Below are 16,288 nucleotides of genomic sequence, written 5' to 3' on the forward strand. Positions count from 1 at the left end.
GGGACCGGGCCCCTCCGGGCGGGCAGGCGAGCGAGCGACACATGCTGGGACACGCGGACGTCCGAGGGCTTCCTCCGGGGTTCCGTGTCCTAATCACCGAGCAAAATAAATAGAAATGCTTCGAAAATAAGATCGCTTTAAAAAGGAGTCGTACAAACGGGCGAGGGAGGTGAGGCGGCCGGCGGGCAGGCGGGCACCCGAGGGGGTTGGCCCCGGCCCCGTCCGACGGCCCAGCCGGGGGCGCGGGGCGCGGGGCGCGGGGCGCGGGGCGCGGAGTCCGGCCGGGGCCGCGCGCTCAGAGGAAGAAGTCGGGGGCGCCCTTGGCCCCGCCGGGCCCGGCCTGCGGCTGCGGCGGCGAGGACTCCCGCGGGAAGCCGGCCCCGCCCCGGCCCGCCAGCTTCTCGTATTTCTCCTTGTACAGGTCCCGCTCCTTGGCCAGGCGCCCCACCTCCAGCTTCAGCTGCTCCACCTGGCTCTGGAGCTGGCACTTCTCGCTCTCCAGGATGTGCCGCTGCTGCACGCGCTTGAAGCGGCACGACTGCGCGTAGCCGCGGTTCTTGAGCGTGCGGCGCTTCTGCTTCAGCCGGATGACCTCCTCCTTGCTGAAGCCGCGGAGCTGCCGGTTCAGCTCGCGCACCGACATGGACACCAGCTGGTCGTCGGAGAAGCGCTCCTCCAGGCGCACGTGCAGGCCCGCGCCGCCGTGGGCCGCGGCCGCGTGGTGGTGGTGGTGGTGGTGCGCGCCGTGGTGGTGGTGGTGCGCCGCGTGGTGCGCGCCGTGCGGGGGGCCGGCGCCCAGCTCGTCCGCGCCGCCGCCGCCCGCGAAGCCCGGGCCCCGGAAGGCTTCGTAGGCCGCGGCGGCCGCCGGGTGGTGCGCGCCGTGGTGCCCCGCGTGCTGGCCGCTGCCGAGGAGCGCGTCCACCGCGTCCTCGGGCGTCAGGTGGAGCGCCTCGGGGTTCAGGTGCTGCGGGTAGCCGCCCATCCAGTACAGATCCTCCAGCGCCGGCTTCCCCGCGGCGCCCCCGCCGGCGCCCGGGCCCCCGCCCGGCGGCCCCGCCGCGGCCCCGGCCTGCGCGCCGCCGCCCCCGCCGCCCCCGCCGCCCCCCGCGCCCGCGCCGCCGGTGCCCGGGCTGGGCGCGCAGAAGCTGGGCGAGGAGGGCACGGAGGAGCAGGGCGTGCTGAGCGGCGTCGACGACAGCGAGCCGGGCGGCAGGCGGTGGCAGAAGCGCTCGGCCTCGGGCGGCTCCTTCTTCACCTCGAACTTCATCAGGTCGAAGTCGTTGACGTACTCGATGGCCAGCGGGCTGCTCGGCAGCTCGGCGCCCATCGCCAACTCCGCGGCCATCGCCCGGGGCGCCGGCTGCGCCCGCCGGGGGGGGGGGAGCCGCGGCCTCTCCCCCCCCTTTGCTCCGCTCCGCACGGCCGGCGGGGCCCGGTGGGGGCGGCGCCCGGACGCGCGGGGAAAAGTTTCGCGCGGACAACTTGGGGCGGCCGCCGCTAGGGGGGCCCGGCCGCACCCGGGGGGGGACGCAGCGGGCCGCGCTCCCCGTCCCCGCGTCGGCCGGCGGGCGGGCGACGGCGCGGCCGCAGCCTCGGGCTGCTCGGGCTCCCCGCGCTCCGCCCGCGTCCGAGCGGCCCCGCCTCCACGGCCGGGCGCCGCGCCGCGCTCTCCCCTTTATAGAGCCGGACGCTCGGGCCCGCCTCCCTGGGAGGGGCGCGGGCCCCCAGGCCAATCGGAGCCCCAGACCCGCCGCCCTCATTTGCCTATCCCCATGGCAACGCGGAGCCCAGCTGTCAATCTCCTGCGGGAACAGCTGTGGGAAGGGGTGCGGACGCGCCGGCCGCGGGGGGGGGGGGCGGGGCCCTCTGGTGGCCGCCGCGGGGCACTGCAGGCGCGGAGGGCTCGGGCCCGAGGGGCGCGGAGGGCGCGCCGCGCGGGGGGCGGGCCTGCGGCCTCGGGGCCCCGCGTCCGCGACCGGGAGCGGACGGCGCCTGGTGGCTCGGCCTCCCCGCCGCCCCGCGGGCCGTGACCCCGCAGCCCCGGGAGCGTGGCGAGCCGGGACCTTCCGGCCTGCGGACGCCGGGGCCCGGCCGGGAGCGGCGAGGGGAGTGCCGCCGCTTATTTTTAGCCCCGCGGTCCGGGCGGCGCAGGAATGTAGTCAACAAAGTTGCTGGCACCTCGGCGGCTCGGCGGCTCCACCGCTGGGCGCAGGTGCGGCGGGGCGGGGCGCGGCGAGCCCGGGGGGCGGGGCGGGGGCGTCGCCGGGAGGGGCCCGCGGGGCTTCAGCGTGGCCGAGCCTGGTGGCCCCCGGGTTTTCCATGCTGCCGCTGTAGGGCTGTTACAATCAACAAATTCGATCTTAAGTGTAACCAGTTGTGCATAGAGAGAAAACTCTGGAAGGAACTGGGCAGGAAGTCACTAGGGCCGCTTGTTTTCATGTTGTTCCAGGCATAGATGCTTACTATTTTACGGTAAGAAAAATTCATACAAATGGGAGGGAAACCCCACTTCCTAAGACGTCATGGGGTGGCCGAGCCCGCTGTGCCTGGAGGGCACCACTCACCCCTTCCTCCTCGCCCCTACATACCCCAGGTGCGGGCAGGGCCCTACACTGGCCCCTCCTGCCCCCCCCATGGCTCAGCGCCAGAAGCAAGGCCCCCCTGGGCGCAGGCTGGGTGGGTCGTGGGTCTGGCACTTCACGAGTTCAGAGGGAGGCGCACCCTCAGCCACCACCTAGTCAGGCCAAGTGGGGACAGGTGTCCTGCCTCCCAGGCCGCTGGGCCTGCTCGCCGTCACACAGACTCATCCACTGGGCACGTAGCATTTCTTCATTTCTGCAGCCATTCATTCATGCACTGCCATGGGGAAGTGGCGGCCTGGGGCCCAGCGGGCCACTGTGTCCCCACTGGCTCCGGCGCTGGCCTTGGGGTCAGACTCGCCAGCAGGCTTGCCCTCAGCTCTTGGCTGCTCTGGGGCCTCAGGAGGAGGAGCCCCCCAAGGTGCAGCAGCCCCCAGGAGGCCCCCAGCTTCCCGCCTGTGGCTGCCCTCCCTGGGGGCTCTCTCCTGGCCAGTCACGGAGGGGCCGGTGGGAAAGGGGCCTGGGGTCCCGCCCGCAGGCTCCGGGGGGCTCACCCCTGTGGCGTGCTGCGGTGCGGACAGGGTGGGCTTCTCCAGCCCAGGGAAGGTGCTGGACTTCCTGCCCTGGACGCCGGCGCCAAGCACCTCCCTGCGGCGGCCAAGGGACAGCATGCCGTGCGCCCTGAGCCTCGGTGGCCCCGGAGCAGCCACGGCGGCCAGCCCCAGAGGACACTGCTCCTTCCTGTCCCCGCAGCCTTGTGGGGCCTCAGGCCCCCCCAACAGTGCTTCAGCCAGGGGAGTTCCTCAGGCTGCGCCCTGTCTCCCCACTAAACGCACCCCACATCTTGCCTGGGACCTGGCCCGCGCCCGGTCGGCTCATGGGAGGGAGCGGGAGGCCCCAGGGCTTCTGAGCTTCCCGGGCTCCATGGGGGGCCGCTCGCCCAGGCCTCAAGGGCTCCCTGCAGCCCAGAGGGCTGGGCAGGGGTGAGGCCCGGCTGGTGGTGGCGGTGGGCTCCTGGCAGCGGGGGCTGCTCCCCAGGGTGAGGGGCCCGCAGAGCGGGGGGGCCCTGCAGGGTGAGCGGAGCCGTGGCAGGTCTGCGTGCACCCAGCACCCAGGGGCCGGTGGGGACGCCCCGTGGTGACACCACAGTAAGTGACGCAGCGCTACGGAGCGGTGCCCACATCTCGTGACTTCACCCACGTTGACTAGCTCAGTGCCCGGGGTCCGGGGTCCTGCTGGGCTTGGCGCCCCTGGGAGTCTCGGGGGTGGGCTCCCCAGTGCAGGACGCCTGCCCGCTCAGGCTGCCGCCTGGGGTCTGAGGAGCCGGGCCCACTGCCTGGGGGCTGGGGGTCCCCGGAGCTGCCCCACTGGGCCCCGTGTCGAGGCCTGCGTCTGTGGGGGGCAAGGTCAGCTAGGTCATGGGCCTCCCGGGGCGGGGGGGGGGACCACCAGGCGGGAGCAGAGCAGGGGAGAGGCCAGAACGGCGGGAGGGCACCCACCTGCGTCCCAGCCGCCCTGCTGCTCAGCCCCCCAGAGGGCCCCTCTCCACCCCCTCCCCACTTAGGGGCGCCTTTGCCCTTTTTTTTTTTTTAAAGATTTTATTTATTTATTCATGAGAGACGCAGAGACACAGGCAGAGGGAGAAGCAGGCTCCATGCAGGGAGCCCGACGTGGGACTCGATCCGGGGACTCCAGGATTATGCCCTGGGCCGAAGGCAGGCCCTAAACCGCTGCGCCACTCAGGGATCCCCGCCTTCGCCCTTGAAACTGTGCTCCAGGCACTGCCCTGGGAAAGGGCTTCCGCTCCCCAATCAGCTCCCCCTGCCCCCGGCAAGGCCAGGCCCCGCCCACCCCCCCCACTGCTCCCACTTCAGGCTCCTCACTTCACCCAGAGACTACCGCCCCCCAGCCTTGAGCTTAGACGCAACCGGGCTGCGAGCTCACCTCCCATCTATCCGGGGCCCAGTGCATCGCCTCCAGCTCGGAGGGTCAGGGTCGGAGCTGGTCCACCCGCCTGCCTGGCGCCCTCAGGGGGCTCCGCATCCGTGTGAGGCCAGTCTCGGGGAGTCCCGTGACCCGGCACGCCAGGGCCACCCCAGGAGGGCCTGGGCCTCGGACGGAGAAGTCGAGAAGTCGGGGTGGCCCTTCCAAGGCCTGGAGGAGCTCATGCTGCGCTCTCGGCAAAGGCCAGAGGCTCTGCCCGGAATCCACGTCACCCCAGCGGCACCCTGGTCAGTCGGGGTGGGCCCAGGTGTGGCAAAGGTGACCAGTACTTCACCCCCGAGGGTCTCTGCTGGCCTGCTCCTGGGCTCGAGAAGCCAGAGTGACCAGTGGGTGCGCTCGGCCCAGGGGGCCGCCCCCTCCCTGCGCAGGGGCAGACCCTGACCATGCCGACCCCCAGGCCTGCGAGGTCCCCCGATGGGTTACAGAGAGTGTGGGCGAGCTGGGCCTGGGCCCACAACCACTGGCCGGCCACCTCCCGCTTCCTGGAGTGCCAGCCCTCCCCGAGGCCTCCCCGCTGGCCCACGGCAGGTGGGGGGGCTTCCTGCACCGGGCGGGCAGGCTGGGGGGCTGTCCAGCTGCCCCCGGACTGTGGGGAGCCCCCCAGTGCATCCAGCAGCCTGCTCCATAGCCCGGGGTGCGTGTGTTCACCCTGAAGGGCAGGGCAGGGAGGCTGCGCGGGGGGAGGACCTGGGGGGCCACAGCTCACAGCAGGCTGCCCAGCAGGGGTGTCTCTCCGTCTGTCCATCTGTCCAGGCGGACGTCTTGTTCTTGGCTGGCCATCTGCGGCCACGGACGCTGGCCAGGCTCCTTGCGATGAACTCGTCACCTCTGGGGCTGGCACAGCGATGCCACCCCTCCTGGACCTGGACTGGCGGGGAGCAGGATCCCCCTCACTCCCCATCCTCATCGTGGCCTCCAGGGGTGTGGCTGGGGCCGAGGAGGGATCCGCTTTGGCCAAGAGGCGAGAGGACGTGGTGCGGGCAGTGGCTGGGGCTGCACCCCCTGGCCCGCAAGGGACAGGTGGAGGAGGGGCGGTAGGGCGGTGGACCCAACTCCAGGCAGCAGCAGGCCCACGCTCGGGCGTGCAGTGGCACAGAACACCCGGAATGGCCGTGTGCCCCCCCAGGCCTTTGCCCTGGCCTCCCAGGATCTGTCCGGGGCCCCTGAGCAGTGCAGATGCTCCGGCTTGGGGGGTGTGCGCCTAGACAAGCTGGCCCCACCTGCCCTCCATCCCCGTCCTTGGCCCAGCCACTGTCCCGAGACACCCAGAGGAGGGGCTGGGTCAGGAACCTTAGCCTGGGGGACCTGGCCCAGTCCGTTGCATCCGACACGTCCCCTGGACCACCTCCTGGGCCTCTCACCAAAGTCACGTGGGCTTGGCCACGGGGGAACAGGCTGTGCCCAATCCTCTGAGCACTTCAGGCAGCAGGGAGGATGGCCGACGATCCTGCCCGGGGCCCTTGTGGCCGCCAAGGGCCTGTGGCCAGCTCTTCCTCCTCCACGAGGCACTCCTCAAAACCCAGGCCTCCAGGTCCCCTCGTTGGAGGGGCGCCTCTGGGGTCTGTGGGCAAGTGTGTCCGTCCGGGCGGGTGCGCAGCAGGGCCGGGTGGCGGCGCGACAGCAGTCAGAAGAGCCAGGCAGACACAGGACAGAACCTTTATTGCTGAACATAAAACACCCACCAGGGAGCCTGGCAGGAGTCCTGGGAAAGGTGGGGTACGTTGCACAGCTGCTGCTGCACCCACAGTGGGCGCAGGCCTGGCGGGAGGCTGGGGTGTGTGGAGGGTGTGGGGCTGAGGACCCGGGGTGGGCGGTGGGCGAGGGGCTGGCTGGGCAGAGCAGGCCCACGGAGACGGCGAGCCCCGGGCCCGCACTGGTCACGGAAGGCTGAGAGCCAGGCAGGCAGAGCAACGACCCCGGGGCCCCAGCGGGGGGACTCGGTGGCAGGCGGCCCCTCCTCTGGGGCAGTGGCAGGCGGAGCCTCCTTGTCTCCAGGAACGAGGGGCTGAGGTAGGCACAGGCTGGCCCCCAGGGCCCTCACAGACGGGGCTTGATGTGCAGAGTCTTCCCTGTTCCGAGAGGGGCAAAGGTCAGGTGCTGGGAACCCCCCAGCCGGGGAGGAACGCCCCCCCACTGCCAAAGCTTCTGGGTCAGGCCCAGGCCTGCAGGAGGCGGGGGGGGGGGGGGGGGCGGCAGCTTCATCGGCAGCCCTCCTGCCCCCTGCCTGCCTGTCCCCATCCCACAGGTCCTGCGGTCCAGCAGCGCAGGGCCAGCAGCGCAGGCCGGGTCACACGCGGAAGCCGCAACAGCCTGTGTGGGGCTTAAATACCAGGTGAAAAAAAAAATACCAGGTGCTGGCCCCGCGCAGGCCCGACACACGGCACACGTTCACACCTGCAGCAAGGCTGCCAGATGCACACCTGGCGGCTGCACTGTGCCTTCAACCTCAGGAGCCAGGGCACACGAGCAGCTGCTGGGCAGGGGTGGGAGGGACCTGGTGCCTGTACGGAGTGACAGGGCCTGGGGGTAGGAGGGGCAGGAGGGGCTGGGGCAGGAGGGCAGGGGGCAGGACAGGCAGGGGCAGAAGGGGCAGGGACAGGAGGGGGGTTTAGGGGGCAGGAGGGCAGGAGCAGGAGGGGGCCTTGGGGGGCAGGAGGGGGGGCTTGGGCGGCAGGAGGGGCTGGGGGCGAGGGGGCAGGAGAGGGTTTTGGGGGCAGGAGTGGCTGGGGCAGGAAGACAGGGGGCAGGAGGGCAGGAGGGGCTGGGGGCGAGGGGGCAGGAGAGGGTTTTGGGGGCAGGAGGGGCTAGGGCAGGAGGGGCTGGGGGCGAGGGGGCAGGAGAGGGTTTTGGGGGCAGGAGGGGCTAGGGCAGGAGGACAGGGGGCAGGAGGGCAGGAGGGGCTGGGGGCGAGGGGGCAGGAGAGGGTTTTGGGGGGCAGGAGGGGCAAGGAGGGCTTCCCACAGCAAAGCAGGGGGCCTGAGGACAGAATGTCCAGTCCAAGGGGGGCTCCCACCCGGGGGCCCCACGCACGCTGGGATTCAACGCCTCTCCTGTGCTGTAAATACTCAGGCCACCTCTCTGGCAGGCTCCCCACTGACCACGGATGCCTCCACGTGGCTGCCCACGGCATGGCACCATCCACGTGTCCCTGAGAGCCCGCCTCTCCCCTGGGACCCCAGGACAGTACAAGGACTCCCGTCATCTGCTCAGCCAGGCCAGAGCTCAGAGCCAGGCCCAGCCGGGGCTCCAGGCCTCCTGCCCCAGAGCCCTCCCAGGCCCTCCTCCGCCTGCCCCTCGGGCTCTGGGCCCTGGCCGGTCGGGGGAGGCCCGAGCAGGAAATAAAGGCTGGGGGGGGCCTCTGTAGCCCCCGGGGCCCTGCCCACCCTGCCGGTTTCCAGTGACTCTGGGGTTGGCTGCCTGGGGGGACACCTGCTCCCCCCCCCGGAGGCCCGCCCAGATGGAGGGGGCTGCTGCCCTAGTCCCGGCGGCAGGTGGAGGCCTGGCTGCAGCTCTGCGCCCCGCAGTGGGGGCTGCACGCGGGCGCCGGCCCAGCCCATCGGAGGCAGGCATTTGAGCGTGCTCAGCGGAGCCATTAGAGAAGGCTGCGGCAAGCATCTTCCATTAACGTTACGACTGTGAAATATGACAATAAAATGATAGCCGTATGGTCGCAAATTTGCAGCCCGCCGAGCTGCGTGGGGTTTATCGTCACTCAAACGCGCGGAGAGCTGTAAAATGTTTACAGAAAGGGTCGTTTGCAGCCATAAAATCCTCTTTTCTCTCCTAAACAAGGCTGAGTGGAGCCATTTACCAAGCCCCAAATGTTCATCGGGGGAGAGGGAACATCTGTTCTCTCCAGGAGCGCGCAGTGATCTTCCAGAACAAATTAACAGAAATGGGTGCTTTCTAATTAAATCAGCGCTCGGCTGGGGTGGTCTGTGCGCGGCCGCGGCTGCGCTCGCACATCGGCCAGCTCTGCCCCGGCGGCCCGGAGGCATGCACCTGCCAGCGGGGACATGGCCAGCGGCGCCCAGCCCGTGCCGGCCGCTCACACCCCATCCAGGCCCCACCTGCGAATTCTGACCCGGGGGGTCTGAGATGGGCACTGAAAGAAGAGCCCCTGGCTGTGCCACGCCGGGCCCCTGGGGCCACGCTGCCTACCTGAGTCCCTGGCTGGGGGGCTCCTGGGGGTCCGGGCCCTGGGCTGGCCTCCTGGGCTCGGTGAGGACTGCAGGGAGATGAAGGAGGGCAGCTTGGAGAGGCTGCCGGAGCCCGTCGCCGGCGAGGCAGCCTCCTCCTGGAGAGACAGCTCCTCCTGGTCCAGGGACAGGGAGGGGGTGGAGGGGGAGGGGGAGGAGGGAGAGGAAGAGGAGGGGGGGGAAAGGGGGGAGGAGGGGGAGGGGGAAGAGGGAGGTGGCTTTGATGACAGGGGGGAGCCTGAGGCTGCAGCTAACACCCGAGGGGAGGAGGGAGGGGAGCTGGGCGTCTGTCTGGTGGGGCGCTGGGCAGCCGAGGACTTCCTGCAGGAAAGGAAGGGGGCAGAAGTGTGAGGGTGGGCAGCTGCTCGGCAGGGCTGGGGTCCAGAGGGCACTGGCGACCAGCTGCGCGGCACCTGTCCCAGCAGCCACAGGGCACCGCCATCCGGCTCTGAGGCCAGCCCTTGACCCCAGAGGACAGGCTGGTGACGACACGCAGCCTCTGGCCCGAAGCAGCGGGGGCGAGCCCGGCCAGGGAACCCCCCTCCTCCCTGACCCTGCTCTCAGAACCCCACTCACAGGACCGGTGAGCACACTGTGGGGCCCCAGCCATGAGCATCACCCAGGAGCCTCCCTCTGCTGGGGAGTGGGAGGGAATAGCTGTGGAGCCCCACCTGCTTCCATAGAGGCTGGTCTGGGCTGGGGACGTCCTCAGCTCTGTCCAGCCTGGGGACGTGTGGTGGGCACCTCTGGGGGTCACTTGAGCCTCAACTCTGAACTGAGGTTTCTTTTGGGGTCTGAAGCCTTAAGAGCTGGGAAGGGGCGAGGGGCTCCCTACGAGGAGCCGAGAGCAGGGAGGGGCTGCTTCCAGACCCATTCCCGGAGCTTACCCACATGGCACCCACTGTCCCCGTCACCTGGGTCCATGGCTGGAGGAGGCCTTGTTCCTGGGAGGCGCGCTGCCCGGCTCCGAGGCTGGGGCTGAGGCTGCCCGCCGGCCGAGGCGCTTCTGGTTGCGGTGGAGCAGCTGGCACTGGGCGCCCCGGGGGCAGGTGCCCCTGCGAGAGAAGTCAGGGCACAGCAGCGTGTGCTTCTTCTTGCACTGTGGGAGGGAAGAGGGTCAGCGGGGTGAGCCCAGAGCGGCCTATGCCCCCTCCTACCCACACCCCCTGAGCAATCAGCACGGTGAGGGCGCCACCCTGGTGGTGCCAGCACTGCCTGGTGGGCCCTGGGCCTGGACTGAAGACAGGGACCAGGCTGGCCTAGGGGTCTCGCTCAGCTGCCATGGGGATTCCTGACTGCAGCCCACCCATCCTAGCAGAAGACGGGGACAGAGGCTCAGTGCCCGGGGGACCTCACTGCATGGGGTTTAGGCTTCAAGCCCAGGGGTGCCCAGGTCGGCTGAGGCCAGCGGCACACCCGATCCACCACACCTGTCATGGTGGCTAATTATAGCCAGTGTGGGGCGCGCCATCGAGCAGGTGCTTGGTGCAACACGAGGCCTCAGCTCTGCCCACCAGGCCCATAGGGAACCACGGAGCTCTGCCCACGGCCTGCCTTTCCTTGGCCCACCTGCTTCTGGGGGTGGGAGCTTGAGGGAGTGGTAGGCCGCTTTACAGGCCTGCCATGCACCCACATTCTGCCTGAGGCCCTTCCAGGGGAGGGGTCGTCGGATCTCCACCAGCCCCTCGTGCTGGACCAGGCGACGGGAGACACAGTCCCAGACAAGAACCACTGTAGAGTGCCCACCAATCCTACCCAGAGCTCAATTTAAAACCAGCCTGGGTGCTGCAGCGCTCACACCCAAGAGTGGGGCTGTGCACCAGCTGAACCACTTCCCACCAAGCCCTGAAACCTCCCTCCTGGGAACTTGTCCCTAGAGTCCCAATCTTGGTCCTGTTCCCAGCACCCAGGACAAAGAGCCTGGCTGAGGACCCCACGGAGCATGTGCCCGTTCTTGGAGCAGAATCTGGGCACTGGCCCCATTTGTGGCCTTACACCTGCCCCCCTCGCTGTCACCAGGAGGCTAGAAGCTCCTCACACTGGTGCTTGGGGGCTGGTGTGGAAACGGCAGGGCCAACTGGGCAGGTAGCAGGACCCCTGAACACCCACTGCACGCCCACACCAGACCCACCCATGCCACCGAGAGAAGGCTAATGCTTGCTCACGTGCTCATTCACCTGTGCCCTCCAAACGGGGTTGAAGCCTTGTGGGGCCCACCCACGGAGGTACTGAGGCACCGTGGCAAGCGTGGGCCGCGGGCCCAGTGGGTGGGGTACTGCTGGGGAAGGAGGGCAGTTTGCGTGGGTGGAGAGGGCCTGGCACTGGACAAGAGGAGACCTGCTGCCAGCAGGATCCTCTAACAGCCAGGTCCCCGGATGCCAAGCACGTGCTGAGAGACGGAGGCGGGTGCCTGGACCTGTGCTGTCCCGAGCCAAGGTGGGAACACAGGTTCAGTGAAGACGGGAGAGTGTGAAAGGCCACAGTGAGGTTTCCTCCCTGACTGCATGTTGAAACGTGAGACAGACATTTCATCTGTTCTGTTTTTGCTCTTTTAAGGTGGCTACTAGAACACTTGACATCTCACACGGGGTTCGCGTCTGGCAGGCCTTCCTACTGGACGGTGCTGCTCTGAACTAGAACAGCCAACATCTGGGGTTGGATGTAAAGAAGGACCTCGAATCATCCAGGAGCTGACGAGGCAGCACAATGATTGCCCACATCTGCTCAGAAGCACACGGGACACAAACAGAGTCTCCCAATTCCAAAGGCCTGTCATCTTCACGTAGACCCGACCCGCTAAGGAAAGGGCAAAGCCAAACCACCAAAGAGAAGCCCCAGGAAACCTCTGAAAGGCCCAGAAATTAAGAAAGATACTACTAATTGCCGGGTCAAATAGGAAACAATGGTGAGAAGCGCTGGGGCTCCGTCAGCTGGGGGCGGGGGGTCACTCTGCATTTGGGGGGAGCAGCAGGATGACCCACGCTCAGTACTCAGCAGAGGGAAGGAAATACAAGGTAAGAACAGAAATAAAATGAAGTAACAAAAGAACAGCAAAAACCAAGAGGGCAAAGAGTCGGTTCGTGGAAGAGATTAATAACTTTGTCCAATACGATGAATCAGAGAGAAGAGGGACACAGCAGCATTAGGACAGATGTGCCCTGATGGTCCATGCCGCAGAGAAACGGCCCCAGCGTGACATCACCAACAAACTTTATGCCAGTGAACCTGAAAACACGGATGGAACTGACAAGTTCCAGAAACCCTGTCAGGAGAAAAACAGAACCCGAGTGAATGTTCCCAGGACCACAAGTGAATGGGAGTCAGAGTGAGTGCAGCCCAGGGTCTTACTGTGGGTTCTCCCAGAGGTCCAAGGAGCCCACCGTTCGGGAACCGGTGCATGGCCCGGGGCAGAGTGGGCGCTCCTCAAGCCCGGTTCGCAGGCTGGAGCAACCCTGAGGGCAGCACCCGAGCAGGTGAGATCACTGAGCAACACTCAGCCGTCCTCACGCGTGCCTGGGGATTCGGGCGCAGAGTCCCGCAGGACTAGGCTGGCTTTACCTCAGGAGTGGGGAGGGTCAACGAGCAGAAATCGGCTCATTGATAGACCACACGGTGGAATCGTATAGTCACTTCATTAGATACGAAAAGTGTTTAATAAATTCAGCACTAATTCAAAGTTTAACAGATTACTGATTGAACTACCTTAGTTTAAGATAAAGGGTTTATTAAAAAAAAGATTTATTTATTTTAGAGAGAGTACACTAGAGGAGGGACAGAGGGAGAGGGAGACATAGGGTCTCAAGCAGACACCCCCTCCCCAGCACAGACCCCGAGATCATGACCTGAGCCCACATCAAGAGTTGGACACTCAACCCACTGAGCCACCCAGGTGCCCCAGTATAAAGGTTTCTTAAAAGAACCTTCCAGAAAGCATCATTCGCCCCGGGGGAAAGGCAAGAAGCCCACAACCATCACTAGTTAGCGCCGAGGCAGCAAAGAGAAAGAAAACACATCTGTGTTCCAAGGAGGGAAAGTGACCCTTATCTGCAAAATACCCGTTTATGTAGGAAGTCCGAGAGTCGGAGAGTCTGGGTTCACTGTGACCATCACTAATACAGTTTAGCTGGGCTCCTGGAGACAACGTCAGTATAAAGAATTGCACGTCTACCAATGAACAGTGAAAAACTACAATCTGAAAATATGTTATTTATAATAATAATAAAAACAACAGCAACAAGTCTCACAAAGACAAAGCACTTCAGTGAGCAGCGTCGAGAAGTGGCCTGTGTGACCGGAGCCAGATGCCTGCTCTTGGGCAGGAAGACAGGACCAAGTCTCGCCAAACAGAGACACTATTTAGGACAATTTTAATCAAATTTCCAACTTTTTTTGTTTTACTTACACTGGATCTACAATAGAGCTCTGGAAGGTGAGGGAGCAGGGGCGGTGACAGCGGTGGTGAGAAGGATGAGGGGAGGGAACACTAGCCCGGCCACAGGCCCGGCTCCAGGTACACAGGGGAAGCCGAGGGCCCCGCCTCAGGGGAGCCGCTTGCAGCCCCGCAGGACCCGGGCTTTCCGCTGCAAGGCACCCTGACCTCACACCAGACACCTGGAACAAAGGAGACAGGCCCACGTGGGAAGGACCAGCCCACGCGGATTCTGGAAGGTGGCGAGAGTTTGCCTACAAGACACAAGGGTGCCCACTGTAAGCAAAGACCAGTAAAACCATTTCCATTATAATCAAAAACTTCTGTTCTGGGATCCCTGGGTGGTGCAGCGGTTTGGTGCCTGCCTTTGGCCCAGGGCGCGATCCTGGAGACCCGGGATCAAATCCCACGTCAGGCTCCCGGTGCATGGAGCCTGCTTCTCCCTCTGCCTGTGTCTCTGCCTCTCTTTCTCTCTCTCTGTGTGACTATCATAAAAAAAAAAAAAAAAAAAAAGAACTTCTGTTCTTCAAAATAAACCATGAAGAAGATATTTGCCACTTCTAGGACTAACAAAAGGCTAATGTCCAGAATATCTGATGTATTTTTCTGTTCATACTTATATTTCATACTTTATAAATTTCCTGTGAATCAGCAAAAGAAAACCAGTCCAGTGGAAAACTGCTCCCACCCGCACCTAAGAAGACCAATAGAACCCCAAGTGTTTTTCAGAAGGAAAGGTCCAAAAGGTTTAAACACAGGGAAGGCGTATGGCCTCCCTGAGCCCTGAGTCCAGTAAAGGCAAATTAAAAAATACAGTGAAGTAACTTCTTGTCCTGTTCAAAGAGGAAAAAGGATGTTGAATGTCACCACCAAGTGCTGTCAAGAAAACCAGTCCACAAGTGTGAACAGGCATAAGCCACCTGGAAACCGTCTCCAGAGTGCGCCACGGCCGATGGCCTCCCTCCAGACCCATGGCCTGCGCCTTGCTGAAGACACACGCTAAAGCCCTGATCCCCACAGGCCACCCGTGGAGCCTGTGGCACAGACAGTTCCCCAAGATGCCAGCCTGCCCCCCAGGAAGCACCTCCCAGAGGGGGTAGGCCAGGCCCAACCGCGATGCCCACCTGTGCTTGCCCCCAGAGTCACCGGGGCTCCCAGGGCCCTTTCCCATTGGCGGCCTGCTCCAGGCCAGGCACTCTGTGTCTCCACAGTGCTCTCTCCCTTGGTCAAAATTTTCCATCTAGCTCATCTACAGTAGCCTCCAATGCAGGTGCCATGCCGCCTGTCCCTTCTGGGGGCTGGGTCCCACTTCTATTGCCAGCAACACAAGTGGGGTGGTTCACCAAGGTCCCCAGTGACTCACCAGCTGCCTCCCCACCCTCCCGCACCAAAGCTACCCCTTGCGCACCTTGGAGATGGTCCCGGATCCCCTCTCTCTCTGTACCTCCTCTGACTATGCCCAACCACTCTCCCTCTGAACATCCCCGGAGCCACTCATCCTCATCCCTTCCTGTAGTCACTTGGGTCAAGGCCTCACAGTCACTCATTCCAAAATGCTAATAACCATATCCAATGGCTACCCCAGAACAGAAAACAGAAATTAGTGGGAAACTGGACAGAGTGCAGACAGAGCCTGGAGTCAGGCTGGCAGGAATGTGCCATGCTACTCTCCCTCTTTTCAGTAAATCCACAATTATTACAAACAATAAGTTTATCAAACACAGGAAATGACGAGGATTCTCTGTGCTGGGCCCTAAAAAGTGAATAAGCACCCAGAGGAGGCAGCAGAAGCAGGTAGCTGGGGGCACTGGGTGCTACACACGTGACAACCACAGGAAGGTTCTCTAAGAGACCTAGGGACCAATGTAGAATTGGGTCCCCGGGACTTCCTTCTGCTTTATCATTCCTGACTTGGGGCTGAGGAAGCAACCTGGATGTGTCAACAGGTGCAGATAGCGGATAGTCCAGCCAGCAAGAAGCCTCAAAACACTGTGACCCCACCCTACTCAGGCTAGCAAAGACTGGGTGGGGAGACCTGGGCCCTAGCATCCCTCCCTGCCTTGCTAGGGTGGTGCCACAGTAGGTCCTGAAGAAGCAGGAATGCGGGGCCCCTTCCCCTTCCAATCAGGGACTACCACCCACCCAAGAGGACTAGGGAAGCTGTTCCTCAGGTGTCAGTGGAGGCCAAGTGGGAGACCTGGATGTGGACCTCCACCTGGCAAGGATGAGACACCCATGGTATCACAGAAAACCAGCTGAAAAAGATGGTTTAAATAAGATCCAGACCCTCAAACATAACAGTCAAAATGTCCAGGTTTCAATAAAAAATGACTCATCATACTAGAAAAAGGTAAGACCTTGGGCAGCCCCGGTGGCACAGCGGTTTGGTGCCACCTGCAGCCTGGGGTGTGATCCTGGAGACCTGGGATCGAGTCCCACATCGGGTTCCCTGCATGGAGCCTGCTTCTCCCTCTGTCTGTGTCTCTGCCTCTCTCTGTGTCTATGAATAGATAAATAAAATCTTTAAAAAAAAAAAGAAAAGAAAGAAAAGAAAAAGGGAAGACCTCAAACCGAATGGAATTCCAGATAATCAGTGCACGAGGCAACAGAGGTGTTGGGAGTTTTTTGACAATGATTTTAAAGGAATACCATAAATGTGTTTATTTTATTTTTAAGTAATTTCTACACCCAAAGCAGGGCTCGAACTCACAACCTTGAAATCAGGAGTTGCATACTCCACTGACCAAGCGCTCCAGGCTCCCCAATAAATGTGTTTTTTTTTCTTCCATAAATGTGTTTTTAAGCAATTAAAAACATGTTGGAAACAATGAAAACATAGAAAGTCTCAACTAAGAAAAAAAACATAAGATAGAACCGAATGGAAATTTTAGAACTGAAAAGTACAATAACTGAAAACAAAACAAAACAAAACAGAAAACCACCTCAGTGTATGGGCTCAACAGCAGAAGGGAGGTACAGAGGAAAGATTCTGTGAGCGGGAAGACAGAATGACAGAATTAACCAATCTGAGTGACTTTCAAACATGGAGAGTGTCTCAAGGGCCTGTGGAAATGTCC

General features: G+C 63.7%; 2 protein-coding genes across 2 annotated transcripts in view; both read right to left on the reverse strand.

Annotated features, from left to right (window-relative positions):
• Positions 1–225: 225 nt before the first annotated feature.
• MAFA (MAF bZIP transcription factor A) lies at positions 226–1,609 on the reverse strand. Its single transcript, XM_055314234.1, has one exon. The coding sequence runs from the start codon at positions 1,343–1,345 to the stop codon at positions 296–298; it is 1,050 nt and encodes a 349-aa protein (XP_055170209.1). The 5' UTR covers positions 1,346–1,609; the 3' UTR covers positions 226–295.
• Positions 1,610–6,493: 4,884 nt separating this feature from the next.
• ZC3H3 (zinc finger CCCH-type containing 3) overlaps positions 6,494–16,288 on the reverse strand; it is an 85,182-nt gene continuing 75,387 nt past the window's right edge. The window contains 3 exon segments of the mRNA XM_055314216.1: positions 6,494–6,652; positions 8,745–9,103; positions 9,697–9,881. Coding sequence (XP_055170191.1) covers positions 6,621–6,652; positions 8,745–9,103; positions 9,697–9,881 — 576 coding nt within the window. The 3' untranslated portion in view covers positions 6,494–6,620.

Source organism: Nyctereutes procyonoides, unplaced genomic scaffold (assembly GCF_905146905.1).
Source record: "Nyctereutes procyonoides isolate TBG_1078 unplaced genomic scaffold, NYPRO_anot_genome, whole genome shotgun sequence".
Classification (NCBI taxonomy): domain Eukaryota; kingdom Metazoa; phylum Chordata; class Mammalia; order Carnivora; family Canidae; genus Nyctereutes; species Nyctereutes procyonoides.

Coding starts and splice junctions, on each gene's coding strand:
- MAFA (XM_055314234.1), bottom strand. CDS start 1,345: ATGGCCGCGGAGTTGGCGATGGGCGCCGAGCTGCCGAGCAGCCCGCTG.